This window comes from Arvicanthis niloticus, chromosome 10, assembly GCF_011762505.2.
Source record: "Arvicanthis niloticus isolate mArvNil1 chromosome 10, mArvNil1.pat.X, whole genome shotgun sequence".
In the NCBI taxonomy this organism is placed as follows: domain Eukaryota; kingdom Metazoa; phylum Chordata; class Mammalia; order Rodentia; family Muridae; genus Arvicanthis; species Arvicanthis niloticus.
The window spans coordinates 38,621,034-38,648,399 of record NC_047667.1 but is presented as its reverse complement, the minus strand read 5'-3'; the positions used below and the strand labels follow the sequence as shown (position 1 = coordinate 38,648,399).

General features: G+C 39.8%; 2 protein-coding genes across 19 annotated transcripts in view; one reads left to right on the top strand and one right to left on the bottom strand.

The window, feature by feature from the left end:
* Window positions 1-2,834, top strand: part of Swt1 (SWT1 RNA endoribonuclease homolog) — a 56,243-nt gene extending 53,409 nt beyond the window's left edge. For all 15 annotated transcript variants that reach the window (XM_034512771.2, XM_034512770.2, XM_076941318.1 and 12 more), the window contains one exon: window positions 1,936-2,834. In XM_034512771.2, coding sequence (XP_034368662.1) covers window positions 1,936-2,065 — 130 coding nt within the window. In that variant the 3' untranslated portion in view covers window positions 2,066-2,834. The remainder of the gene's footprint in view (window positions 1-1,935) is intronic.
* Window positions 2,835-7,368: 4,534 nt separating this feature from the next.
* Ivns1abp (influenza virus NS1A binding protein) lies at window positions 7,369-27,081 on the bottom strand. 4 transcript variants are annotated; one of them, XM_034512823.2, is made up of 16 exons: window positions 26,936-27,081; window positions 22,105-22,329; window positions 20,586-20,715; window positions 20,003-20,172; window positions 19,807-19,882; window positions 17,787-17,960; window positions 17,122-17,247; window positions 16,588-16,727; window positions 15,647-15,754; window positions 12,010-12,139; window positions 11,579-11,803; window positions 10,905-11,026; window positions 10,688-10,814; window positions 10,481-10,612; window positions 10,122-10,295; window positions 7,369-8,676 (listed from the first exon to the last, which is right to left on the bottom strand). In XM_034512823.2, the coding sequence occupies exons 8-16, from the start codon at window positions 16,588-16,590 to the stop codon at window positions 8,423-8,425; spliced, it is 1,275 nt and encodes a 424-aa protein (XP_034368714.1). In that variant the 5' UTR covers window positions 16,591-16,727; window positions 17,122-17,247; window positions 17,787-17,960; window positions 19,807-19,882; window positions 20,003-20,172; window positions 20,586-20,715; window positions 22,105-22,329; window positions 26,936-27,081; the 3' UTR covers window positions 7,369-8,422. The 4 variants fall into 4 exon arrangements, with proteins under 4 accessions (XP_034368714.1, XP_076797447.1, XP_034368713.1 ...); XM_076941332.1 differs by lacking the exon at window positions 16,588-16,727 and having other exon boundaries at window positions 15,626-15,754; XM_034512822.2 differs by lacking the exon at window positions 16,588-16,727.
* Window positions 27,082-27,366: the final 285 nt, after the last annotated feature.

Here is a 27,366-nt window from a genome sequence, read left to right as displayed (position 1 = left end):
GTGGGTGTCAGTCACTCTCCACCTTATTTTTGAGATAGGGTCTGGCCACTGAGCTCTGGGATCTACTGGTCTCTACCTCCACAGCATGAGAACGATAGGCAGGTGCTGCTGTGCCTGGCTTTTATGTGGCAGCTGGAGATCTGAACTCAGGCCCTCAGGCTTTCATGGCAAGCACTTTACTGAAGTGATCTTCCTAATTTCTCACGATTTTTTCAACTCATAATACTACAAAATATTTCATATATGCAAAAAGCCTGTTAGTTTATCAGCTATATAGTTTTAAATTGTTTTCACGTTTGACCTCAAGATTCTTTAATATATGATTTTATGTACAGTCTTATTTACTCTGAAGCAAGGTCTTTCTGTATTGCTCAGACTGATTCTGAATTTGTGAGAGCCAACAAGTCCTCTTGTCTTAGCCTCCCTAATAACTGGGATTATGGACATGTACCATCATCTATTTCTGTAGATTATTGAAGACTTTAAAAAGCTTTTGTTCATGTGGGCCATATCCTACCCATTCTGTGTGAACTCAGAACTTTAGGATGTTAGGTTGGTGTGGTGGTGTATACCTATAATCTCAGATACTTGGAAGGCTGAGTCTTGAAGGTCACATATTTAAGCCATGTTAGGCAACTATCAGAGGAAGAAAATAGAAATAGTTTTCATTTTAACTTAGACTAAGATAAATGGCTTTTATAGACCTCAAGGAAGAACCTTTTTGAAGTTAGGAAGTATCCAAAAATGTATTGAGTGCTTCTCATGTTTGTGAGGGTTCCATTACCAAGAAGTGAGTGCTGAGGGAAGATGACTCACTGGAGATGCTAGAGTAAGGAAGTCAGAGGTTGGTTATCTGTCCAGCAGACAAGTCTTGAGGAAAGGAACTCAGGAATTCTATCACTATAAACAGCTTTCTGCACTGACAACTCGCTACAGGAAATACCTAGGAGTGGTAGCTGTCAGAATACAGGGAATTCAGTGTCACTAGGCTGAAGAGGAGAAGGAGCCCCCTCTTAACCTTGAGGGTAAGGAAAAGAAGAAAAAGGAAGGATAGAGAAGTAGATTCAGTTACTGAAAGTTATGTTTGCTTGCTTGTTTTGAACTTTAGAATAAATGACCAAGGATAGGAATATAAACCTCTCTAGGTTTGGTTTAGAAATAGTAAGAAAATTATTTTCATCTCTACTTTTTGAACTTTGTACAAGGCTCTTCTGAAAATACTTTAATTTATTTTTTGATTAGTTGTGAATTGGAAGCAAAATCAAAACTTAATTTTAAGTTTAAATATAGGAAATAGGTGTATGCTAACTCAAAGCCAAAATTTTTATAATATTTTTATTCTTTTGAGAATTTCATACAATGTATTTTGATCATATTCAGTCTTCTCACCTGCTTACCCACCCAATTTTAAGAGCCACCACGTCCAGATGTAGAACTGTTTATTTAAAAATTACATGGTGTGTGTGTGTGTGTGTGTGTGTGTGTGTATGTTTGTGTGTGTGTACTACAGCACACATAGTGATGGTAGAGCATAATTTAAGAGTATCATTTCTTTCCTTCTACTCTGTGTGTCCAGGAGTCAGATGCAGGTGGTGGGCTGGATAGATAGCTCAGGGGTTAGGAAGTCATACCGGTTTTTGGAGAGGACTGGAGTTCAGTTGCCAGCATCCAACTTGGTCTTCTCACAACCACCTGCAACTCCACCCCAAGAGGATCTGACATGTCCTTCTGGTGTACTACACTCATGTATAAACCCACACATAGACATACATATGTGTATACACTTAAAAATAAATAATTGTTGAGACAGGGTGTGTAGCCCTGGCTAGACTAGAACTCACTACATAGACCAGGTTGCCTAGAGCTCACAGATACCTGCCTGCCTCTGAGATTCTTGACTGTCTTGTGGTGATTTACCACTTCTTTTTCTCCTAGGGAAAAATTAACCATTGGATGTCACCAGCTGATTGAGATGGAATACACCATGCAGCAATGCAGTGCATCTGTCTATATGGAGGCCAAAAGCAGAGGATGGTGTGAAGATATGCTCAACCACAGGACTTAGTTCATAGGAGGAATGGCATCTGTCTTCATGAGTAACACAGTAACTTTCAACCTGGTTGCTTTTTTTGAACCAAACCTAGAAGAACTGAAAAAAAAAAATGTTCATAGCTACAAAAACCAAAATGTTGTATTGACCATACTACATTGGATTCAACGAGATGGTAGTATAAACTGTAGACCCAGTTCTTCTAGAGTTGACGAATACTTCCTACCTCTAAGGAGAAGAGAGCCATCTTCTCAGTGTTCCTGAGGCAGGAATCACTGTGACATGATGGCAGCCCACAGCCTTATTAGTATCTCTCCTAACCCTGAATGTGAGCACATGACCAGACACTGCCAAACCTTAAGACTTAAGATGTGACCATGCTACCACATTCCACGTGGGCTGCTTTCGTGAATAAACTGTCATTTATATAAAACTTGTGTGAAAACCCACCACTTCCTTCAGGGACATGAAGTAGAATTTTGAACTAGCACCTTCTTTGTAGCTGTTTTGGGGATGTCATTTTTCTGTGTGTTTTCAATAGGGAGGAGCCCCTCTGATGTTTCCCCTTAAATGTGAAGCAGTGTGGATTTGGGGAATTAAATGGCAGCCGTTTGTCCTACCTAAAACTCAAGTGTTTAATTGATTTAGTTATACATTAAGTTGGAAATCCATGTTTACTGGAGTATATTATGCTTTTGTTAATAATATATTAGATAAAATCAAATTTGATATTTTATAAAGTTAATTTATTTTTCAAACAATAAATAACTTATTTTAGTAGTAATTTGCTTTTCAGTTTACTCCTAAATACTGTCTCTGAAATGAATTTAAGGTGTGATTATAAAAATCTTTCCAGCAGAAATTGGTTCTGGTACAGGTACTGCTTAGCTGGATGGTTGTGAGGTGAGAAAACCTACACGTTAAGGTTTGTGGGCAGATGAGTGTCCAGCAAGGCCATGAGCCTAGGCAGCTAGAAGCTTCGGTATGTCAGTAAGTCTTCCTCTTCATTTCTTGAAACAACAGGATTGTTACATTACTCTGGCTGGCCTCATAGGTCAGTTTAGCCTTGAATTTGTGGCAGTCTTCCTGCTTTGGTCTCTACAAGGCAAGCATTACAGGCATGCACCACCACCACGCTGACTTAGCCTGAGGGCCTGAGTTCAGATCTCCAGCTGCCACATAAAAGCCAGGCACAGCAGCACCTGCCTATCGTCCTCATGCTGTGGAGGTAGAGACCGGTAGATCCCAGAGCTCAGTGATCTCAAAAATAAGGTGGAGAATGTTTGAGTCACTTCCTGAGCTAATAGGGTCCCTCAGTGAACCTTATGCTCACCGATTCAGCTAGACCATGTCTAGCAAGCTCAGAGGATTTTCCTGTCTCTGCTTCCTCTGCACTAGTATTACACGTATGTACCACTACTGGTTTTCTCATCTGGGTGCAAGTGTCATACTCAGGTTGTCATGTCAGCATGGCAAGCCTTTACCGACAGAATTCTATGTCCCTGTCCCTGGATATTTTTTAATGTGCTACCTATGGTCTTAAATCCCTTAGGAAAGGCAGTATTTCAGAGTACTTTATGCCAGAACAATGTCTTTTTGTGGCACATTCCAAGATCTAATAGAGGTGCAATGATTTGAATATAACTGGCTTGTTACCCAGTGCACACACCAGAGTTTTCAAGTCTAAGTAAAGGTAGAATCTGTAGTCAATTTGTCAACACTGACCACAACTGGTCACACTGAATTAAACATAGGATAGTGTAGTCCCACTTGCATGGAGGTTTAGTCACTCAAGTAGGTAGATTAACAAAAGAGCCTAAGAACAGTGAACATACAGGGTGGCTAACTTGTCCAGTTTCTAGATTGCAAGTACTCTGAGTGTTTGTCTGAATACTCGCTAGGGAAGTCATGCATCCTAGCCTATCATGATTCAAGGCTGTAAAGTATTCCACCAGATAGCTGGGCCAGAAAGTGTCAAGTTGGGAATGTGAATACAACCTGGGCTCTGAGAGTTGGTTGAGACACTACATAAACATGGATTGACTCTGAGAAAACTATTCTTCATTAAGACGACTTTCAAAATATCAAGTAAGTAGCCCATCTGTGTGATGGTCTTCTATGAGACCATTCTATGAGACATTATTACCACAATGTCATAAAGTGAAATAGAACTATAAAGTTCTAGTCTGCAGTCACAGTTGTCCACTGCAAATCTTGGTGGAGTATTCTTTAGTCCGTTTTCCTTGGTCCAAAAAAGTATCCTCTCTTAGGAAGGAAATAGATCAACTTAGGTTGCAAAGTTCATAAAATGGTACAAAATAGGGAATTTTCAAAAACATTTGTTTATAATAACCGTTCTCTATGTGTACCAGGTATTTGTCTGGTACCCACAGAGGTAAGAAGAGGGCAGTGTGTACACTGAAACTAACAGACAGTTGGGTGCTAGGAATCAAACCTGGATCCACTGTAAAAGCAGTAGGTGCTCTTAACCTGAGCCATCTTTCCTGTATAGAATTTTACATGAAACAGGATTAGGTATTTGGTAAAGGCTAGCTATGCCGACATGATGACCTGAATATGATACCTGCACCCAGATGAGAAAGCCAGTAATGGTGCATATGTGTAATGTTAGTGGAGAGCAGAGACAGGAGAATCCCTGGGGCTTGCTGGACAGTCTAGCTGAGTCAGTGAGCTTAAGGTTCAGAGTGATTCTGTCTCTAGGAAGTGGCAGGAATTCAGTACATGTGGACCTCTGGTCTACACACACACACATACCCATGGAGGTCAGAAATGGTAGCTTATGCCTGTAGTTAAGGTATTCAGAAAGAAAGGGCAAGACCACAAGTTTGAGACCAGCCTCGTCTACATAGTTATTTCCAGAGGCCAGACATAGCTACAAAACATGACTGATAGCTCACAACCATCTGAAACTGAAGTTTCAGGACATCAAACCCCACTTCTGGCCAGCATGTATCTAGTACATCAGTATACATGTAGACAAACACTCTCACACATAAAATTGAAAAAACATAAATATATCCGTGAAGCTATGTTTTGCACAACTAATCACAGCACTCAGGAGACTGGGGCAGGATTGCTATTAGTCTAACGCTAGCTTCAGCTACAGGGAAGGCGCTCAAATCTTAACTTTTTCCTTCCTCGCCTCATCTGGCTGGTATTACAGTAGGCTTGTCACCGCATTGAGTTTATAAGGTGCTAAAGATAAAACACAGGTCTTCCTGCACGCTAAGCAAGCACTTTATCAACTCTACCATAGCCCCATAGTTTCATGTTTATTATATTAATATTAATGTTTAATGTTATTTTATGATTAATGTTATTATTGAGCTTTAATCTTTTCTCAACCTCTAATTCTGCTGTGAACTAATGGTTACTAGCTCAATTATCAGCTCAGTACAGATGCCTCCACGGTGAAAGTAATTAGTTCTTTACTGAGGTAAGATACAGTCTGTCCTACTCTTCTTTTTAAACCTACTTGAACTACTTTATGGGTTAGCTAGAAAAAAATTTTCTCTTGTATGTTACTGTGAGCTTTATTGAATGAACAACTGTGTGATTACCAGTTCATTAAAGTAAGAAGTCCCATTGCCCCTACAAATAATTCTTCCCACTTTGGGGTTTATGCCAGATAAGTTTGCTATTTGTTTCCTCTTCTCCATAATGCTACAGAACTGGAGCCTTTTGTGTTGTGCTTTCTACTTACATTACTACTTAACAGGTCCCTGCCCACGTGGAAGCTAGAGTTTCATACAGGGATATCTCCCTCACTTGTTTCTTCACCTTATTTAAAATATGAACAATTTTTGACATGTAGCTACCTGGGAGATGGTCACCCCAGCAGCATCCAGGATGCTCCCATTGGTGTGCTTTTAGAATGTAAGTGGTCAGGCCATATGACACCGAAAGTTGCTATGCCACTGCTCTGCTGGGCCAAGTAGAAATGGAATTGCGGTAGCTACATTATTTCATCAGAAGAGAAAAGCCTAAATGACATCACAGCAAAGGAAAAGGTTTCCCAGATGCCAACCTCATGAACACTTGCTGTAAACAGTATCCATCATGTCGAAGTACCCTGTACAGTGGTCAGCATCTAAAGACTGGCCTCAAGAGTTTTCCTAAGTCAAGGCCAAGCAATTGAAGACTTAAGACTGGCCTGCCAAAGATGGGTTAAATGATTGTATTGGGGAAAAATTAGAGAATTGTAAGACACTTGGAGAAACGGAAACTATTCTAAACATCAAAATATTACATTAAAAGTCAGAATAAATGAAAACTCAGTTGGTGTTGGGGCTGCATACCCTTACTCCTAGCAGTTGGGAAGCAGAGACAGAAAGAATCTAGTCAGAGGCTAACACAGTCTACAAAATAGTACCAGGCCAACTTAGTGCTATGAGATCCTGACCTTGTCTGTCTTAAAAAGAAAATTCATGCAAAATACTTTGAAGTTCTAAGTTTCTTAAATTTTGTGTACTATTACATTTGATCAAAAAGTGTAGAATGGGCTGGAGACATAGCCAGCAGTTGTTGAATACACCTTTAAACAATACAGAGCTTTTTTAAAAAAAAAAAAAAAATGTGCTATTGCCAATACTATTTTTAAATCATACTAAACTGCATAATGGTAAAATGATCCCCTAATTTTTAACAGATATGCAGACAATGCCATTTTCTCTTCCCCTGAAGAAAACAGAACTTTTAGATGTAGATGAACACTAACTGGTTGCTGAAGGCTGTCTGGGTTTTTGTTTTGTATTGAGATAGGTTTTTGCAGCTTCTTTACGTCACCAACAGTGAATTCAGGCGACCTTTCATATCAAGCATTTGCATGAAGCATGTGACTTATGCAGTGAAGTGATTAAGATTCCTGAATCAAACTATTTCATGGCTGAACAGAATACAGACCATATTAGGAACAGTTATTAGGCCACATCAAATCTGCTAACCTGCCAAACTAGTTTAATCCAAAACCAAACCAGGAAAAGGTAAGAACTACACAGCAGGTGAACTACCTTTCTTCTTTGGTGGATGTACAGCAGAAAAATGAGGTGGCAAAGGACCAATCTAACATTTGAAGAAAATGCATTCACATCCCAAGTCAGCCACTTACGGTCATCTTATGCTAGGTGGCAGATTTGGTTTATGTAAAACACCATCCCTTACTATAAAGAAGATATGGCAAATGAGTATTGTCCACCAATACTGTAAACTCATCCTTTCAGGGAAAAAACAAAACAAAAACCCCCATGATAAGTAATGAACTGAGTGACAATTGAACATTAAATCCCACAGTGCACAGATTTACTGCAAAGTACCTTTAATGTGTTTGCATCTGCAGCAAGCATTAGATTTGCTTATTTGGGCACCATAAATTAGGTGTAGCACTACACAGACACCGAGTCATCCCAACCAGTTAATCCAGGTAAGAAAGCTGAACAAAACACTTCTGAAAAGGGGTGCATTCACAAACCCAATACAGTTTAATTGTTTTCAATCAAAGGCTTCCACTTACAATTGCTTGGTTAATGATAAATAAAGACAGTTTAAATGTTTCAGTAAGTCAAGTAATTCATCAAACCTGGGTTTGAATTATTACTGTTACTATTCAGCAACTCCATCCAAATAAACATCGATACTGCACTCTCAAATAGAAAAGAAAAAAGAAAAAAGTACAGCTGCGGCAAATGCTAAAGTCTGCGTTCTGAGCATTTAAAAGAAACACCCCACTCTGCATCCTTTCCTCTGCCACTCTGTTTTGATAACGTGAATCTGTCATATTTTACTTCAACAGATAAAGCACTCTGCTGAGAATATAAAAAGTTATAAAAATGTAATCATAAAAGACTAAATATTGGTAGGCATGTCAACTTTCTTTTAATAAAAACAAAAATAGTCATTGTTATCTATTTAAATAAGTATTTTGTAATAGAGTGTTCCAGTTATTGAAAAGGGGCCCTTAAAAAACCCAACTGCCTACTTGTAAACCCTACCCTCTTGCCTCTTAAGACAGAAGTGAGGGAAGAGTCATTTAATGTGCAAATCGGCAAAACAAATATGGAGGAGCAGGGACTTCTTGAAATGATGTTCCCAATCAATTTGTGGTTTATTCTTTTACAGTATCAACCTTCAAAAAGTAAAATAACCAAAGATGTCTTAATACACAAACAGACCTTCATCTTTGCATTCCGTTCCAAACACAAAAAGTATGTACAGCATGTTTAATAATATGCAATATGCAAAAGCTCTGTGTTGCTGTTAGCAACATCTACCCCACCCACCCTCCTTATTCACAAGGGTACCTCTACTAAACACAATTACATCACTAAGCCTGTTAGTTTGGGGTTCTTAAATTTGTTAAAACTGGAAAATCTTTGTGTAAGGGCTCCACTCATTTGACTCAAGGTTGTAGACTTCCACAGTATTCAGAAATTCATTGCCATCGAATCCCCCCACTGCGTAAATGGTGCTCCCTACAGTTGTGATCCCAGCGTTGCTCCTTGGTGAAGTCATATTTCCCATCATCTTCCATTCATTTCTAGTTGGATCATACATCTCCACACAACTGATGGCGTGAGAACCATCAAAGCCACCACCTACAAACAGTTTTCCTAAAGACAAACAAGACAGTTAGTCTAAAGAAGCTCAGAAAACACATTTAAAAAAAAAAAAAAAAAAAAAAAAAGCCTCCAAAATTGGGTGAGTCTTAACTAGAAATGCTTGTCCATTCTGAAAAAAAAAAAAGGGGGGGGGGGGCGTTAAATACCTATGCAGGCAAGGCACAGTAACACACACTAGTGATGTCACCACTCAGGAAGCCAAGACTAAGGACTATCACTATGAGGTCAGCCTGGGCCACATAATAAAATCTATCTTACAAAAAGAAAGAAAATGTCTGTTATTGTAGCAAGGATACTGGAAACCATGGTGATGAGTTAAATGGAAAAGAATCCATTCCTATGGAAAATTAGGCGACTACGGGGAGAAAAGGGCAGAAACTGCACCATGTTAAATACATCACCCATAATTCCATAGTAATTACTACTGTGATCATAAGACAGATGAACAATTAAGAGACACAAAGAAGGTAGAAATGTTAGGTGAAAAACTATCATAGTTCTACATATTCAAAGTTATAGACTAGGGTTATATGTCAAAGTGGCACCACAAGTGTTACAGAAAACAGACCAATGACTAAACTTCTAGAGCTTTCGTCTACATACGATGTTTGCAAATTACATACTCAATAGTTAAATAGAACAAAAATGTCAGCAATAAAATATGGGGGGAAATTTTTCAGCTTTATTGTTTTCTCTTCCAATTATCACTTTCTCCCACATGCATAAATACAGTTGCAACTGTATGTACTGGTAGGGCTCACAAAGGTCTGGGTTCTGGGTCAGGAGGATGTTACTACTGTCAGCCACATGCTTACTAGCTGAGCCACAAAGTCTTGCTAAGATTCAGCTTTGTTCCAAATGATATTAATTCTATAGACAATAAAGCAATCAATAAACACTATGTGAAAGGACACTGTCTACAAAACAAAATTGATTGAGAGATTATGCCTTGAAATAAAATTCTTAAAGCTACTATCCTAAAAACAGATCAATTCAAAATCTAAGACTGAATTATGGATACAGCTGACAGAGGGAAATTTAGAACTTAGTTAAGAACACTCACCAAAAGATGGCTAAAAGAATATATTTAGGTTACTAACAGGGGAAAATCCTTAATCACTCCCTTTGTGTCACAAGAGACAGAATACATCTGAATTTTTGAAATGATTCATAATTATTCTGTGTATAGCATGGGTGTAGGTTTGCACATGCTACAGCACACAGGGAGGTCAGAGGACAACTATGTGGAGTCAGTTCCCTCCTCCCACCTTTACATGGGTTCTGGGGATCCAACTCAGGGTTTTGGCAGAAAGGCAGGCATTCTACCCACTGGGCCATTTCACCAGTCCCTGAAATCTACTGACCCTTCTTGGAATTTTGGAACTAACTCTTGCCACTTTGTACTATTCACCTCTCCAAATACCCCAGATACTCACCATCAAGAACAGCGACTCCAGCTCCTCGTCTAGCCACATTCATGGGTGCAATCAAAGTCCAGGTGTTATTTTCAGGATTGTATCGTTCTACTGTGTTCAGACAATTCCAAGATTCTGCACCTCCAATTATATATAAATAACCACCAAGTTCACAAACTGCAGACTGGTGTCTACCTATAAAAATTAAGGTAAACCAAGATTATTATTAAAGATATCGAAACTGTAAATGTGTACTACAATCTATTAATTCACAGGTCTTTAAAGAACTACAAGTTCAAGGCCAGGCAGTTTGGGCTACACAGGAAGTTCCAGGCAAACCCTATCCCCCCACCCCAAACAAAACAAAGAGATCAACTTACGAATGTTAAGAGGAGCACAGCTTGTCCATGACTTTGTTACAGGATCGAATACATCACAGTTTTTCAGGCCTTTTTGACCATATGGATCTGAGCCACCAACAATGTACAACTTCCCATTCAGAGCACACACTCCTAGAAAGGAGTAAAACATGTTAATAACTCAATTATCATGATTAAACCCTGGCTGTGTTAGAAGAGTATTGTTACCTGCATTACAACGGTTAGTTCTTAACTCTGGAACAGGGGTCCAGTCATCAATGCTCGGATCATACATTTCTCCACAACTCAGGTCATCTGAGTGTCCATTTGATCCACCCACCACATAGAGCTGTCCCTATATCAAAAGTGATAAGTAAGAATTTTCCCTGGGTAGTCCTAAGAAAAAACAAAGCTAAAGGATTGTTTCACAGCATACTGTACTTACCATCAGTACAGCCATTTGAAAGCGGGCTCTTGGTGTTCTCATGGGAGCAAGGAAGGACCAATGATCTGTATGTGGATCATAGCATTCAACTGTTCGCAGACATTCCTCTCTGTTATAACCACCTGGCAAACGAGTAAGTTTGCTTAAAATGTGAAACATGATCAGAATGGCTGGATTTCCCCCCACTTGTGGTAGTGGGCATCTTACTATGTCCCCTAGGCTACCTTACAGTTTGAGCCTCTTATTGTACCACCCAAGTACTAAGATTAAAAACCATGTGGCTAGTCACCAGGGTCCAGCTAGGATGTCTTTAATTAATGTACCTAACAAGAAAGGTATTTAACTAAATGTTCCTAATAGACAGGAGTAGCTTTCATTATATGAGCAAACTGCTTATTCTGGCTTGAAAATTAGCAAGGTTACCTACTCTGTAGTCTAACATATCAGTGTACTTACTACAGCACTAGCTAGGCCTAGCAAGCCCTGAGGGCCTGGGTTCATGGTCTAGCACATCACCCCCATTTAACTTAAAACAGACCTCTAACAAACTTAGGCATATTCAATATTAATGTTGTTTCTGCCTTGAAATGCAGCATGTTGAGTCCTCTCGCCACAAGTCAATATTAAGTGTCCATCCACAGGCTTGTCCGTCACAGCCAGCGTTCTGCTCTTACCTGCAGCTATGAGTTTGCCATTCATCTCTGCCGTCCCTAGTCCAGACCGTGCATACTGCATGGGAGACATGGGCTTTTCTAGGAGCTCATCTGGCTGCATCTCAAAGCTTAAACTCTTGCTCAGTTTTGGAGTACTTGTGGGTGAGCTCTGTGGACTGTTCCGCCCATGAAGGAAAATGACACAGAATGTACCATCCAGCACAGCCAGGCACAAGTAAGTATTATCTGTGAACACAAGAGCTCCGTGTTTACCATGGAACTATCAATATTAACACTTGGGGTGGTTAGAGAATTCTAAATTGTATTCCAGTCTCCAGAACGGAACTTCTGCTATAGTTTTCTGTATGCATTGCTGAGTTTTTCCTTATTCAGTCTCAAAGTATTAAACTGACAACTATCCTTACAAATAGATAAACTGAAGACAAACTTACTTGAAGTCTTTTCTGAAGCAACGATTTTCCACTCATGCTTAGGACTTTGCATTGAAGCATGTGGAGAAGAGAGACATCCAGTGGAACTGCCACTTATCTGCTTATGGCCATTCTCACGGGGTGGCTTTTTCTGCAAAATCAAAAGGCAGCTACAGAAACCTAGCCAGAGAGCATTCCTGCTGACCTCTGTTCCCGAGCTACTGTGCAACACTGCCAATACACTGAGCGCCTTCCACCTACACAGCACACTAACCTGAACACAAACCAACACTTTCCAGCTGACAGATTCCTGCCACACTTCCAATATCACTTAAAAACGAAACAGCTACATCTACACAACTGACTGCTCAGAAAAAGATCAATTTAAACAATTCAAAAACACACTACAGATCAACACCAGAATGGTATCTCAATATGAGAGCAGGAAGGAGAAAATAACACATCTCACCTGCTCAGTATAAGAAACTGTCAACCCAACCAAACTGTCTATAATAGTATCCTTCACACAATGCCAGCAGCAGAGAATGAGTACAAACAGGTTCTGCCAATCTCTGAAAGCATTTTACAGGGAAGTAGCAATCAGAAGCATGTACATTTTAGGGCTACTTACTATTGATACCGTAAAAACTAAACACACACATAGAGTAATCAGAAATGAAGTGATACTAAAAGAACCACTCACAAAATTATAATACAGGAATAGTAATGAAAGACTTTTTGAGAATTATGATTCTCAAATCATAATTAAGATTATTTATTCATTTATTATTTATTTATTAATTATTAATTAATTAATCAAGAATGCTTTTTTATGAGCTTCTTTTGTAGATTGCTTTCAACTCCCTTAGCCCCTGCCACTTTCAAGAGAAAGGATCATACAGAATCCCAAGTGCTACGTCTGATGGTGAAGCATACCTGTAATCATAGCCTGATACTGAGTCTTAAAATGTCTATCATGAAAAGAACAGGTACCACACTTCAGTACCTACAAACTCTGCTCACCCACTTAACCTGGTCCCCAGGGACAGACTGCACAAACAAGTGGTTTCTAATGGAAACTTGTATTGCTAGCGGAGACAGAAAGCAACAAAGAAACAGTAAAAGAAAAGGCTTCTGATCTGTAAAGATTACAAGACACATTAAAATCTCCACCTCAGTCTGTGGAAGTAAGTCCCAAGTATCACAAAATAAGAAATTGATGATATTTATACTAAAGAGGTCTTATTGCTGTGGCAATAAGACTGCTCTACCATACGAATTGTAACTGAGAGAGTGTTCACACGAATGGGATCCACACTATGACTAGCATTAACAAACAACCGGATACACAATCCTCAAGACTCCTATACAAACACAGTTAACCCTATCTTTATATTACCCACCCACCCCCCCAGTTAATTTATTTCTTCTTATGCGGCTTTTACAGTCTGAGTAGGTTCTAATCACATTCCTCCTTCCCAGGCTTCCTCTCTACCTACTCTTCTCATCCCTGAAATCTAGAATATGACCCTTCACCTTTTCTGCTCCATGAACTCTAGTCACAACATTTTAGCAAGACAGAAAGGTCAGCATCTCACACATTCCCACGATCTCACTCTCAAACCGTCCTAAAGCACTAGTAAGACCTACCCTCAGCCTTTGGAGAGCTATGTACAGGCAAAGAACTGATCCTTTTTCCTCCAGAGCCTTAGATTATTAAGCTTTTCATCATTCTTGAAAACTTAAAACTATTACCTGAAATAGTCTGCAAATTGCTCTCACAAACTTTAATCTACCCTCTGTCTAACCATTAAAAAAAAAAAAAAGTCCAAGCCAACTTTGTAAAGTTGAAAAATACAAATCTGTTGAGATCACATAGCCAGCCCAGAGACACCCACTTAAAAATTAGCTATTTCCTATGATTAAAACAAATGCCAACTAGAAATATAACTGAACATCTCTCTCTAAACTCACTATAAACTTTTAAAAATGACTCTTTCCACTTAGTGCTCTTGTCTACATTCTCCTTGCTGTACACATAGCTCAGGTAGAGTATTGCCTGCCATATGCAAAGGTCCTAGGTTTCATCCCCAGACCACACAATATTTTAAAAAGAAAATTCTTCTTGCTGCCTATAGGAAAAAGCATCAGTTGTACATGCTTTGTTTTGCAGACTAGACTGCCAACCACAGAGCAGCACCCTTGCATGGATAATCTTCTCATCTAAAACTAATCCTGTAAGTCCCACGCCTGCTTTCGTGCCACCTTCCACCTCATGTCTCATCCCACAGGCTCCCTCAGGCCCTCTTATGGTAGAAGCCTCTTCTCAGAAGTATATCTTGGTAGGGTCCTGTAATAGAAGCTACATAGGCTATGCCTTCACATCAAGCATCACAGCCTGCCACTGGCTGGTGTTTAATCTTTTGCCATTAGAAAGGCTACTTTAACTTACAATATTTATAATTAAAGCTAAAACAACCCCAGATACTTCAGGTAGGAATACAAACAGATTTTGGTCAATCCAAGTCCCCGAGATTTTTAGAAGTACTATTATTGCCATGGGATACCACAGACATCGACCATCTAGATAACATAAGCATATAGTCAGTATACTACCACTGAGGCAACTTTTAAAGCCAACACTGTGGCTTGGGATTACTCTTCAGTATATTCCTTCTCAATGCTGAGTTAAAGGCCATAGAAGAATGCATATTACATGACTATTTTATAAAAATTCCAAACATAGGCAAAATGTTTGTGTCTCAAGTTAGGACAATCATGTTTTTTGGAAGGTGTAGGGTGGTTATTGAAAAGAGGAAGGCTCCAGAGTGCTTTTCTTCTTACTAAGAGCATGGTTTAGTGACTGGCTCACTGTGACATTCACAATTTGTGGGGCTGCTATGGTGTTGCTCAGTGTTGGAGGGCATAAAATATATGCAGAGCACTGGTTTAATTTTCAACTTACAAAAACAATAGATGTTTCTTTTCTGTATACTGTCAGTGTCCATAAGTTAAAATTGTTCATACACCTCAAATGTTTGTTCTCTATTATTAAAAATGAGTCTGAATTTAAGTGTGTATTTAATAAGAGGTTACAGAAGTAACTCAATCAGCACAAGGAAACTATACTGCTTTAATACATTTGGTGGGAGAAACATCAGATTACACTTTAACACATGATCAACCATTTCTGAGTTCAACATTGTATAAACTTATAAAGCATGATATTGTTTCTATTTCATGAGTATTCAGTAATTAAATAGCCAAAATTTCTTTCACAGCCATCAGCAATCTAAATCAACTCTATCTTTTTAAAACTGGTCCTATTAGTCATGCGTGTTACAAATAACTTTAAAAAAACTAACCAAATTAACAAAAACCTAATACATTGCTTTATTTTACTTTTCTTATTACTAGTTGTGACCCATATTTTGAGAAAAGGTGTAAATGGAGTTTGTTTAATTTGCTGAGTTAGCTTCTACTGGTGTGGCAAAAATGTTAGAAGCTGTAAAATATGCTTGTTTTCTCCCCAAAAAGTCTGTCCAGTTATAACAGCAAAATTCGTCCACTTTCCTTTATTAAAGGAAAATTTAAGAATGCTATAAAATTCTCCAGTTAAATTTTAACCTGAGGTTACCTCAGACTGTGCAATGTGTACCTGCACAAACTGAATGTGGTCATCATCACTGCCAAACACCTCAGCCTGTCCATCTAGTGGGTTCCCATCAAGCAGCTTGTGATCAGCTGAGTAGTACAAGGTTTGAACCTGCAAAACAGCAACAGAACACCCATGTGGCTACTGTCACCATGGCTACTTGCTAGTCCGCAGATTACACAACCGCCTCAAGGTAACCTCCAGTGTGCGTCTTGACATCTTACTCTGGCAGGATCCCGATGCAAAGAAAAACATGTCATAGTAGTAAAAATGTAAAAAGTGAAAACAAAACAAAACAAAAAAAAACCAAAACAAAAATCAAGATCAAATACAAAATCTTCTAACACTGGCTGAAGAGTCCTTGGCTTGATTGGCTTGAAAGAAATCTTCATTGTTTCCATAGCTTCTATTATGTGACATTAAGAAAAAAGGTATAGTACAACACATAGTTTCTCAAATACACATATTTACAACAAAACACTGAATGGTTTACACCTTTGAAGATAAATGGCATTGTTTGAATAAACATACTTCTCCCCTGTAGGTAATATCAAGAAAACACATAAAGGAAAAACAAATGCAAAAATTCAAGCAAGCTGCAATCTTCCTGTTCAGATGCAAATACATGACTAACTACTGCATCTGATTCCCATAAGGGAAGTCACAGAATTGAAAGAACATCTGCTAGCCTTTATGGAATGCAGTAATGGCAGTGACTAAGGCCTAACAGAGCAGGCTAGCTTTGTGAGCGTGGAGGTTCTGCGGGATGATACACTCAATTACTCCACTACTCCAACCAGCACAACATGGACCAGTCCCAAGTTTTTCAAATTTTGTTTTTCTTGTATATTTTTTAAAAAACAGCCCAAGTCTGACTATATGTAAGAACAACATCATTGAAAACACAAAATCTAGAGGTAAGAACCCTGTAAAGGAGTAAACACCATTAAATCATCATCGCTCTCTGCCCACAGCGGACTTTTCTTAGGAGACTGGGGCAGGACTGCTGCTTCTTTACGTGTCAATACACTCGAGGTTTCTTCTCGGCTCTTCAGTCTTGGGGATCCTAGTTTTGTTAATAAACCTATGGGGAGATAAACCAACGGGGAGGAACAACCATTAGAAGCTTTACCTACTTGTCAAACTTAAAGCAAAAACCTGTGAAGAAAAATTAAGAATCTACAGAAAATGTCAGTACCACCTCCCATTTCTAAAGCAAGTTACATGCTACTTTAAAGAAAGTTAACAGCACATAATAAGCAAAGAAAAAAAGAAAAAAAAAGAAAAGCAGAAGACCAAACTGAACGGTTCATTCAGCTCACCTGGACACCCCCCCTGTTTCTCAGCTTAGGGGTACCTATAGCAAAATTTAAATTCTTTAGGGTCATGGTTATAAAATAAAAGTGAAAGGGAATCCTTCATGTTATAGCAAAAATAATTTGTAAGAACTGTTGGATCCCATTTACTTTAAAACTAACCTCTTCCATAAGCTCTTCCAGGCTGTCTCCATTCTCCCAGATGCTACGCTGCACCCAGTTGATTACCTTTGTGTACAATTTGCCATTGCTGGGCAAGCAAACATTATCTTCAAGCATTACCTCCAACTAGAATTGTATACAAATAAAACAAATATCAGTGACATCCACATCAGCTTTGAAATTCTGATTCTCAGCTAAATGCTCAGTTTCACAGTAAAGGTGAAAGGCATGAGCCCACCCACCACTAGCTGAGGTGCTACAGATAGTTGACAGTTTCGTTTCTTTAAAGGTGTGGCTCCTGTAGGCTCACTACAGTTTAGTAGAGTGTTCCATATCCATCAGTAACAAGCAGCACATAGGGCCAAAAAAAAATTTGAAAGGATGTGAAGTTGAGTATGGATCTGGAAGTGAATATGGTAAAACACTGTACACTGTTTTAAATTCTCAAAATAATTGTATTAAAAAGTTGTAGTCCATCAATTTTCTCAATTTGCAAAGAAATCAGTAAACCTAAATAAAGTAAATAAACAGGGAAGCAAAAACCCATTATGTAAGAGTAACAATCACTTCAATGTATCAGCATTATTGTCACCCTAATTCACCTGACAGAGACCATGCCTACACTACTTGACCTGTATGTATGACCTATGTGGCCTACTCCGTACCTTTAGTCTTGGAAGCTTAAGAAATTCCTCTTCCTCTGAGATTTGTAACAAATGCTCCTGAATATAAGTGTCAACTTTATTCAACAAACGGGAGTCTCCCATACAACTTGCAAAATTTCGGTAAGAGATGCAGCTAGTAACATCCATTCTAGATAGTAAATAATCTCCGCAGACCTTAGAAAAGAAACACACACGTGCCAACATTTGCATAGTTTACTGAATATTCAATGTTAATATGTGAACATCGTGTAAAATACAAAAATGAGCCAAAAATCAAATCAAACTAAACAATGGACAGAACATGGACAAATGATGACATCAGCTGAGGATGGTGGTGCACACATGCCTAGAATCTGGGGCACTCGGGAGGCTGAGACAAGAGAAATCTAAATTCAAACCCAGCCTGGGCTACATAACAAGATGTCTCAAAATCAACTCAAACAACAAAAAGCAAATGAGAAATAGCAAAGACATGGCGTACAACAGAGCAAATGTGACAATGGAAATGCAGTATGGAGTCTAGCTGTCAACAGCAGCAGTCAGATAAGGCTTTCTGAAAGGTTATGTGTAAATGAGGTTCTGCAATAGAAAAGCTGAGTACATAGCAGATAGAAAATGTAGCAGAAGAGAACTAGGAAATAAATTTGGAAAAATAGTATCTGTATTAGGAAGAAGCTGGAAAACTCTATGTGCATCATAGGACTTCTATGAAAAATCAGTGTGTGTATATATGTGTGTGTGCTTCATGCATGGAGACCAGAAGACAACCGTGGAGTAGGTGTACCTCTTCTACCTTTAACACAGGTTAGAAATGGGGTCACCATGACTGACACAGCAAGCGGCTTTACCTGCTGAGCCATCTTGCTGGACTCTTTTTTTAAAGATTTACTTTCATTTTGTACAGATGTTTGCCTGCATGCATGTCTATGCAAGCTGCCATATGCATGCAGTGTTTGCAGAGGCCAGAAGAGGGCATTAGACACTAGAACCAGAATTACAGATGGTTGTGAGACATCTACAAGTGCTTAGAATTGAACTTGGGTTGTCTACAGAAGCAACAGTTATGAAATGGCAACAAAAATGAAAAATGTTATGGTTGGGAGACACAACATGAAGAACTGTATTAAAGGGTCCCAGCGTTAGGAAGGTTGAAAACTACTGGTTTAAATTTTGTTACTGTAACTATAGAACAGATTATATATAAAATCCACATAGCTATTCTTTATAAAACTTTATTTTAAAAAAGCCTGACCCTTTTAAGAAAATTTTTAGTTTGCTGGCCTTTATTCAAAGCCATTTTCTCTGTTTAAAAATCCTTTGACTAGGGGTGTTGGAGATAATGATTCAGTGGGCAAGAGTACTTGTTGCTTTCCTAAGAGCTAATTGCTCTTCCAGAGGACCTGAGTTTAGCTCCATCAAGCAGGTAGCTTACAACTCCTGGAGACTCAATGCTTTCCTCTGATCTCTGCAGGCACTTTCCCACACATGTAGAAGATACACATACATGAATCTGTTCCATCAGATACTGTCAATATACCACTTTAATTCCTTACAGATTCTTTTGCATTTGATCTAGGGCAAACACACAACCTTGAAACTGATTTCAGTTTATGCTCATGCCAGAAAGGCCGAGCTACAGTTCTGTAGAGTAATCTTACAGTGTAAGTGATGTCATTTAACATACTATCAAAAATAAATATATCCAAAGAGATGTAGCATTTTATGTAACAATTTCCCAATACTATCCTGTCATCATCATAGAAAAATATACAAGTAGCTTAAATAAAAAAAATATTGAATGGAAAGTTCATTGAGAAAGACTGTCAGTCAAGAGGACAGGTGATCGATCCTTCTGCATTACTAAAGCCCAAGGGCCAAAACAACATGCTCCGCCGAGACAGAAAGGGACATAATTTCTAATTCTTGGGCCTAATAGTATGTTTTGTGGTCATTTCTACAGCCTGGCTTCACAGAACACCCTGCCATAAGTCTGCTACTGTCACAAGGTATAATACTCTACCTGCTTTACTCGGTCCATCTTCAGCTTCTTTGCTGCAGAATAAACATCTTTTACTAATTCCTTATCAGCTTTCAACCTATTTTTAAAAAAAAAAAAAAAAAAAGTTTTTTTTTTTTTTTTTTTTAGTTATGACCAGGCTTTTCAAATTCAGACACTTGGTATTATCTGATTTTCAGATTCACTTGAAGGTACTCACTGAGCAGTGTATGCATAATTCAGCAAGACTTCAACAGCTTCTGGGTTGAGATCATCCAACTTCACATGAGAAACTCCATGAGGGTCACTGTCACTATTAAAGATTTCAAACAGATAGGGGCTACAGCAAGCCAGGACTGCCCTGTGTGCTAGCATCTCATGGCCACAGACCTGAAATAACAAGAAACAAAATGAGAAAGAAGTTTTGTTGACTATGCACTCAGCATTCCAGCTACCTTCCTTTGTCTCACATTTCTAGTTAAAAGTCATCCCACAGCTGGAAAGTTGGCTCAATGGTTAAGAGCATTGGCTGCTCTTCCAGAGGACCAGAACCTACACTTACATGGTGGCTCTCAACCATCTGTAAATCCAGACCCAGGACATCCTACATCTCACCTCCACAGGCACTGCACGCATGTGGTACAAAGACATGCATGCAGGCACAACACCCATATGCATTAAAAAAAAAAAAATCTAAAAAAAACCCTAGTCATCTCATTGATTGCCTGTTTGAAGGGGGAATACAACTTATAAGAGTTTACCTTTTTAGTAACAAAAGGTCATGAATTAAGTTTTAAAAATACCTGAAGTCGAACATCACAGAACTGCCCACTTTTCCTCAAGGCATTTAATTTGGCAACAGAAGATTCAATAAAATTTTCATCTTCAAACATCAAATATCCATTGGGAATCATTTTTTCCTTATAAATTTGGCTAAACAGAAAAAAAAAAGCTAAGTTATTTTATTTGTGAATAGTTCTTAAAAATTTTCAAGCAGGGTAAAATGAGTCACACCTTTAATCCCAGCACTTGGGAAATAAAGGTAGATAGATTCCTGAGTTTGAGGCCAGCCTGGTCTATACACAGCTTTCAATGACAACCAGGTTACACAGTAAAACCCTGTTTCAAAAAAGAATGTATCTATTTTTTCAAAGATACCCAAATTCTATCCTACCAACATATCAAAAAATTTATCTCACAAAATCCTAGCTGAAACAACAGTGGTTCAAGATAAACATGTCTTCATCCTGACTTTGCTGCTATGGCTTTGTAAGCCATCATCTAACATCTCAACAACCCAAACCTGGTTTCCATGTCTAACACACATTCCTCCTGAAGAGAGGAAAATGAAATATTTTCCTGTCCAAACTTATACAGCAAGTGGCTTAAGAGAGACATCTAGGGACCTGGCTGCTGTCCATCTGTTACTCTCAAAAATAAACCAATGTGCATTTGACACATCTCATATAGCCCAGGCTGGTCTTAAATTCAGAACACAGTTGAGACTGGCCCTCAACTCCTCAATCCCTCTTCCTTTCCCAGAGGGCTGGGATTACAGGCATGTCCTCCTACCCCTAGAAAACCTAAAGTTCTTTGTAAAGATAGCATTTCCTATATACAGCTCTAGGAACAGAACCAAGGGCCTCCAGTCCGCTAGGTAAACACAGCCACTGCGCTATACCTCTAGCCTATTGTTCTCCAAACAAGTTTTCAACTTCACTTATAAAACTAGTAACTACATAAAACACAGTTAAAGAGTAGTAGTATAAGACTCAGTTTAAAGTAACAAGTCAAAATATACAAAGAGGAACACTAAGGGAGGAAAGAAAAATCAAAATTTAAAAACAAAAAAAAATGATAAAGATGCTTTTTAGGGGTCTGCAAGATGGGTACTAAACAGGTCAGGTGCTTTCCACCTAGCCTGAGGACTTTGAGTTCAAGCCCCAGGACCCACATGATAAAATGAAAGAACCAAGACACACACACACACACACACACACACACACACACACACACACACACACACACGGTATAATACATTTTTAAAAAACGTTTTCCTATCCAAATGGTTAGGATTCATCTCTCTGCCTGTTTAAACATGGAGATAGATATTTATTATTAGGTGGGGGAAGCATGTCCTAGTGTGTGTGTGTGTAAGTCAGAGGCAACTTTGTTTAATTCACTCTTTCCTTCCACCTCAGTACCTGTGTTCCCAGGGATCAAACTTGGGCTGCCAGGCTTGTGCAGAAAAGTGCCTTTTCCCACTGAGCCAGCTCACAGCACACATACTGTCACTGCTAACCGTGCAGAATATTTACTTACCAACTATTCCTGAAGAGAAATGTGTCACTGAGAATGCAAATGATCCAAAGACAAAGGAGTGTTGAAACAAAGCACTTTGTTACGGTATGAAGATAGGTGGCCGAGTGAAGGTAGATGTCTTAGGCTTTAATGGTGGTTCCAAAACTAGCAGGCTTGAAAATGATGTAATCAAGTCCTTAAAAGCTATAGACATGAATTTCTTCTGTGATAATCATGCATCATAATCTGTAAAAATAGCATTTCTAAGTTAGATATTTGGAAGAATCAGTCTGCCATTCATATAGGCAGAACAGGTCATACAAAATAAGTCAATCTTTGAGGTAAAAGGCAAAAAATATTCACATTCCATTAAAAAATATAAACTATGGACAACTCTTTTTTTTACTTAACATGCAAATACTCAGTGATTTCTTTAAAAAAAAAAATCCTTTCTCATTGTTAAAGAATATACTAACCTGAAAAGTAAAGGACAAACATAAATATTAACTCTAAAAGTACTTACTATTAGACCCCAGCTAACATGCAACAGACAATGTCTGCTCTAGGAGCCATGAAAGCACCATCGGGCACTCTTCCCAGACATATATATGCTATAAACAGTACCCACTCTCCAAAGTGTGCTTGGTATTTAACCCTGCCCTTGTTTCATGTTGCTTTTCCTGACAAGTGAACTCCTCTAGCCATGCAGCCTTTGCCAGTTCCCTAGAGCTAGGAAGCAGTGTTCCCCAAGCTCCACACTCAGAGCCTTCTCTGAAGACATGCATGATTGTCCAGAATTATCTGTTCTGTGCTCTGCTTCCAGGCAAATCCTCTGTCTTGCTCATTTTTAAGGACAGCCTGCGTTGCACGACTGTCTTAAGAACAGAAACTCTATCAACTCCATCACACTGTCATGTTGATTTCTTCTCCTTTAAAGTTCCTATCTTTTCTTACAAAACTAGTTTTAACAAAACAAATGCTCTCAGAAAACAGGTAATCCCATCCCATGTACAGAGAACAGACTGAAGTTTTATAAACATTTTAACTTGAGTTTTGCCTGTACAAGTCTGTTTACCATGTGTGCAGTGCCCTCAGAGGCCAAAAGGAGGCAATGAATACGCTGAAGTTGGAGTTACAGTGTGATCAGCTACATGACGCTAAAAATTGAACCTAGTCCTTTAGAAGAGCCAACTTCTTGGCCAAATGTTTATTATTTTGATAGCTTGGTTGTTCTAACTTAGATTTATTGGGGCAGAGGTAAAATTACTATAGACTTTAAGAAAAAAAACTTTGTAGAGAATGTTTGGGGTAATTCTGGCATATGCACTTGAACATGCTACAATACTGTTTTGAATGTTATGAAATAAGGTCTTTTTATTTAGTATCTGACTTTCTGCCTACTATGATCTTAATATATGAAATGGGCATGTAAGCCAATATTCCTAGCACTTGGGAGTGAGTTGGGAGGATTAAGAGTTCAAAGCCGGCCGGGCAGTGGTGGCACAGGCCTTTAATCCCAGCACTTGGGAGGCAGAGGCAGGGGGATTTCTGAGTTCGAGGCCAGCCTGGTCTACAGAGTGAGTTCCAGGACAGCCAGGACTACATAGAAAAACCCTGTCTCGAAAAACCAAAAAAAAAAAAAAAAAAAAAAAAAAAAAAAAAACAAACGCAAAAAAAAAGAATTCAAAGCCAACTTGAGTTACAAAGTGAATTTCAAGGCTGACGAAGGCTACAAGAGACCATCTAGAAAAAAAGACCTTAATCTGAATTTCACCTTTATCAGTAGTACCTACCCATTGTTATAACTCTAAAAAGCTAGCCCAAATCCAAATGACCTTTAAGTTAATACAAACTCGTTTTTAAAAGTTCATGTTCACTTTCATTAAGATAAATGAGTATATTAGATGCCTTCTGGACATAACATCCATACACATAAAATTTTTTTTAAAACTTAAAAGTATTCTCAAATTTCATGTTTCTTATTTCATATATAAAACTCATGCACAGTAACTAATAACATTTTAAAATGGGGAGAAATTTTGTCTTTCAAAAACCAGACCAAGGATCAAACATCCCTAAGTCATGTAAGAATATAAAATTTACTTCTTGTATTTAAAATACAGTTTGAATCAGTCCAATTTTAAGACTGAAACTGAGGTCAAAAGAAATATATACTGCTAAACACATTTCAGTTCCTTATCGTGGGCAGTACAAAAGATGGGAGACAGGGAATTTCCTTTTACTATTTGGAATTCAAATGTCACTAGAGCCCAGAAGACTAGCTTAAGTGAATAGAACCCAGCAGGTCTTAGCATTTCCCACTCTCCGCTAAGCAAAAGGAAACATCACATTTTCAAAACACTGCTAAGGTAAACCACAAATATTTAAGTTTCAAGGTAATTTTTTCCAAGGAAGTCAATCATAAAGTAATTTAGAATTCCCTCCTCAGTGCTGGATTAAACCCAGGACTTCAAGCATATCAGGCAAGCATTTACCCACTGAGCTACAAACACTTGTGATACCAAACATAGCAGATGCAGACTAGAATAAAATGCTTAGAACAAAATGGAGTTAGCTCAGTTTCTGCAGCCTTAAGCACTGCAGAGGCAGATAAAGCAGAGAAACGGGCTCAGGAAAAGGAGAAGGGAAGGCTTGAGAGTCCAGAAAATGTGGCTGTTCTGGTTTCAATCGAAGGTAGATTGCAGGATGTACATGGTACATGGAGAGGAAATTACCAACTTATTTTAAGATTTAAACAATGCTAAGTATGGAGACCAGATGAAGGTTTATAAGAAAGGGTGTTTGAAAAGGTGTGGTGGGGGCATGGAAGCAAACGTGGACACAAGACATTTAAATGAAGAGTATATACACCCATGCTGGCTTGTCTTTAAGGCACTGAGTAAGGACTTAAGGTATTTTAACATGGGTGGTCTGCTATCAACACATCATTTTTAGACATTGTATCGAGGAAAAACAGGAAAGAAAAAAGAACCGAGCTTGGGATGCTCTAATGCTAAAGTACCCTTTGGATATCCAGGCTGACATAAAAAGTGTACAGAATACTGTTGTAGGGCTAGAAACATTACCACAGTGGTCACTGACACAAGAGAAGTAAAATCCCAGAAATTTCTACAATAATACTTTTAACACCAACAGAAGGTAGGAATATACTCAACCTTAGAGAATTTCTACCTGCAGCATCTGACTACACCATCACACTGCTAAAAAGCTAAAACATACTTTGGGGTGAGTAACATTAATAATATCACTGGCCAAGGCATTCAAAGAAACTTATTCGGAAAACTACATTTATATGGCACTTAAAACATCCAAACAAGAAATGCAAAATCCTATCATTTAAAAACAAGACCAACCTCCTACTAATAACCCTAAAATAAAGCATGAAAGGTTGTCTTTGGAAAAGACAAAGTCAGAAGACAACTATAAATTCAGACAAGGGCTACAGAAATGGGAATCTATTAATTAACTCGAGATTTAATTAAGAAAGCAGAGGAAAGCCACCCTAGGTCCCCCTGCAAGAAGTCATATAAAAGTGCAGGTTTGATATAATGCCTGCCAGGTGGCATTAGAGCATAGAACTGGTTTCAATCCAGTTCTATCCAGTCAATGTTTACATCCAAGCTTACAAATAAGTCCTTTAGCATTTTTAAGATATTAAAGTTTTAACAGGATTCAACCCGAAACTATTTTCTTAGTTATCTTTTCCTAAATCAACCACTAGTGTTGAATAAAATTAAACAAACTATGGCTATGGTGATCTAGTCTGTGCGGCATTTGTGAACTCTTATTCCAGAGCTATGGTGTATTGCCAAAACAGGAGACCACAACAAAACTCCCAAGAACTTGTTATCGGGATGTTCTAACCTCCACTACTGACAGACATTAAACAGAACGTTCCCTTTTAGGTCGTCCGATTTCTTTTTGATTGAAATGTCTGCTCTCCAAAATCATTTACCTGCAACGTATTGATGGAAAAGGCAAAAATATTTCTCAAGTTTGGGGGTGTGTGTACAAATTTCCTTAATCTCCAGTTTGACATTCTCCAGTATCTTTTTATCTGGAATCTACAACGAGGTTCTTCAAATAAATAAATAAAAGGTGGGGGGCGGAGGGTGTGAACGGACGAAAAGCATGCTTTCCACCTATTTCTTTGGGAGAACATGGAGCCTGTGCTGCGGCGCGCCGGGGACCCCACGCTTCAAGGCCTGGGGCGCGCTCTCGGCGGGTACCGAGAGGCACCCGCACACCCCCGGCCGCGATTGGCCGGCGTCGCAGTCACTCAGAGCTGACACGTCAGGGCAGCCGCTCCCTCGCTCCTCCCGCCTCCTTTTCCCCGCGCTTGGCAAGAAAAGCGGGCAACGTGGAGATGGAACAAAGGACCCCGCGGTCCACGGCGACCAGGGATTCCATGCCACCCCACGCCTAACCCCCAGAACCGATGCGCTCTTGGGGCAGCTCCGTGTCCCCACGCGCCGGCCGCGGGGAGTCTTAGCTCGGAGAGCCCCGAACCGCAGCCGGCACCCGCTCCTGACAGCGGAAAACGATGCCCACAGTCCCCGGTGGTCGCTGCTCTCATCCGGCGGGTCATCCTTCCTAGCCGTCCTCTGGGACTGGTCCTGGGAACCTCCGTCACCCAGCGCCGAAGCCTGACGGTCCCCGCCCCGGCGGAGGAAGGTCCGGGACAACCACGCTCGGCCCCCGCCAGCCGGCAACCACACGAGTGCGGAGCCCCGTGATGCCCGTTTCTCCTGGGACAGCGGGACGCTGGGCACAGCCACCATCTTCCCACCCCGCCCTCTTCCTCCCGCGGCGCCCGCGTACAGCGCGTTACCTGGGTCATCTCTGAAGAGATGGCGAAATTCATCTCCAGAGCTTCGACGGGCTGCAGGCGGAAGGCGCTGGAAGGGGAGCGGGGCGACCGAGCGGGAGGCTACGGGCAGAGGAAGACCACTGGGTACTCGCAGGAACTCGCTCGCTGCCACGACGCGCCCAGCACCTCTGAGCGACCGACCTCCACGCGCGTCCCGAACACACTGCCGCCGCCGCGCGCGCTCGCGCCGCACTCCCTCGCACGTCACCACGTGCGCTGCCGCCAACGCCTCCCGGCCGCTTCCGGCTCGAATGCCTGAGCGAATCACAGGCGAGCTTCCCGCTCTAAGGCTCCGCCCCCGGACAGGGCCCCGCCCACTTCATAGCTCTTTTCCTCGGCCGCCCCCTCCTTCCTTCCCTGCTCAACTAGGTCAGCGCAAGGTGATCCCTGAG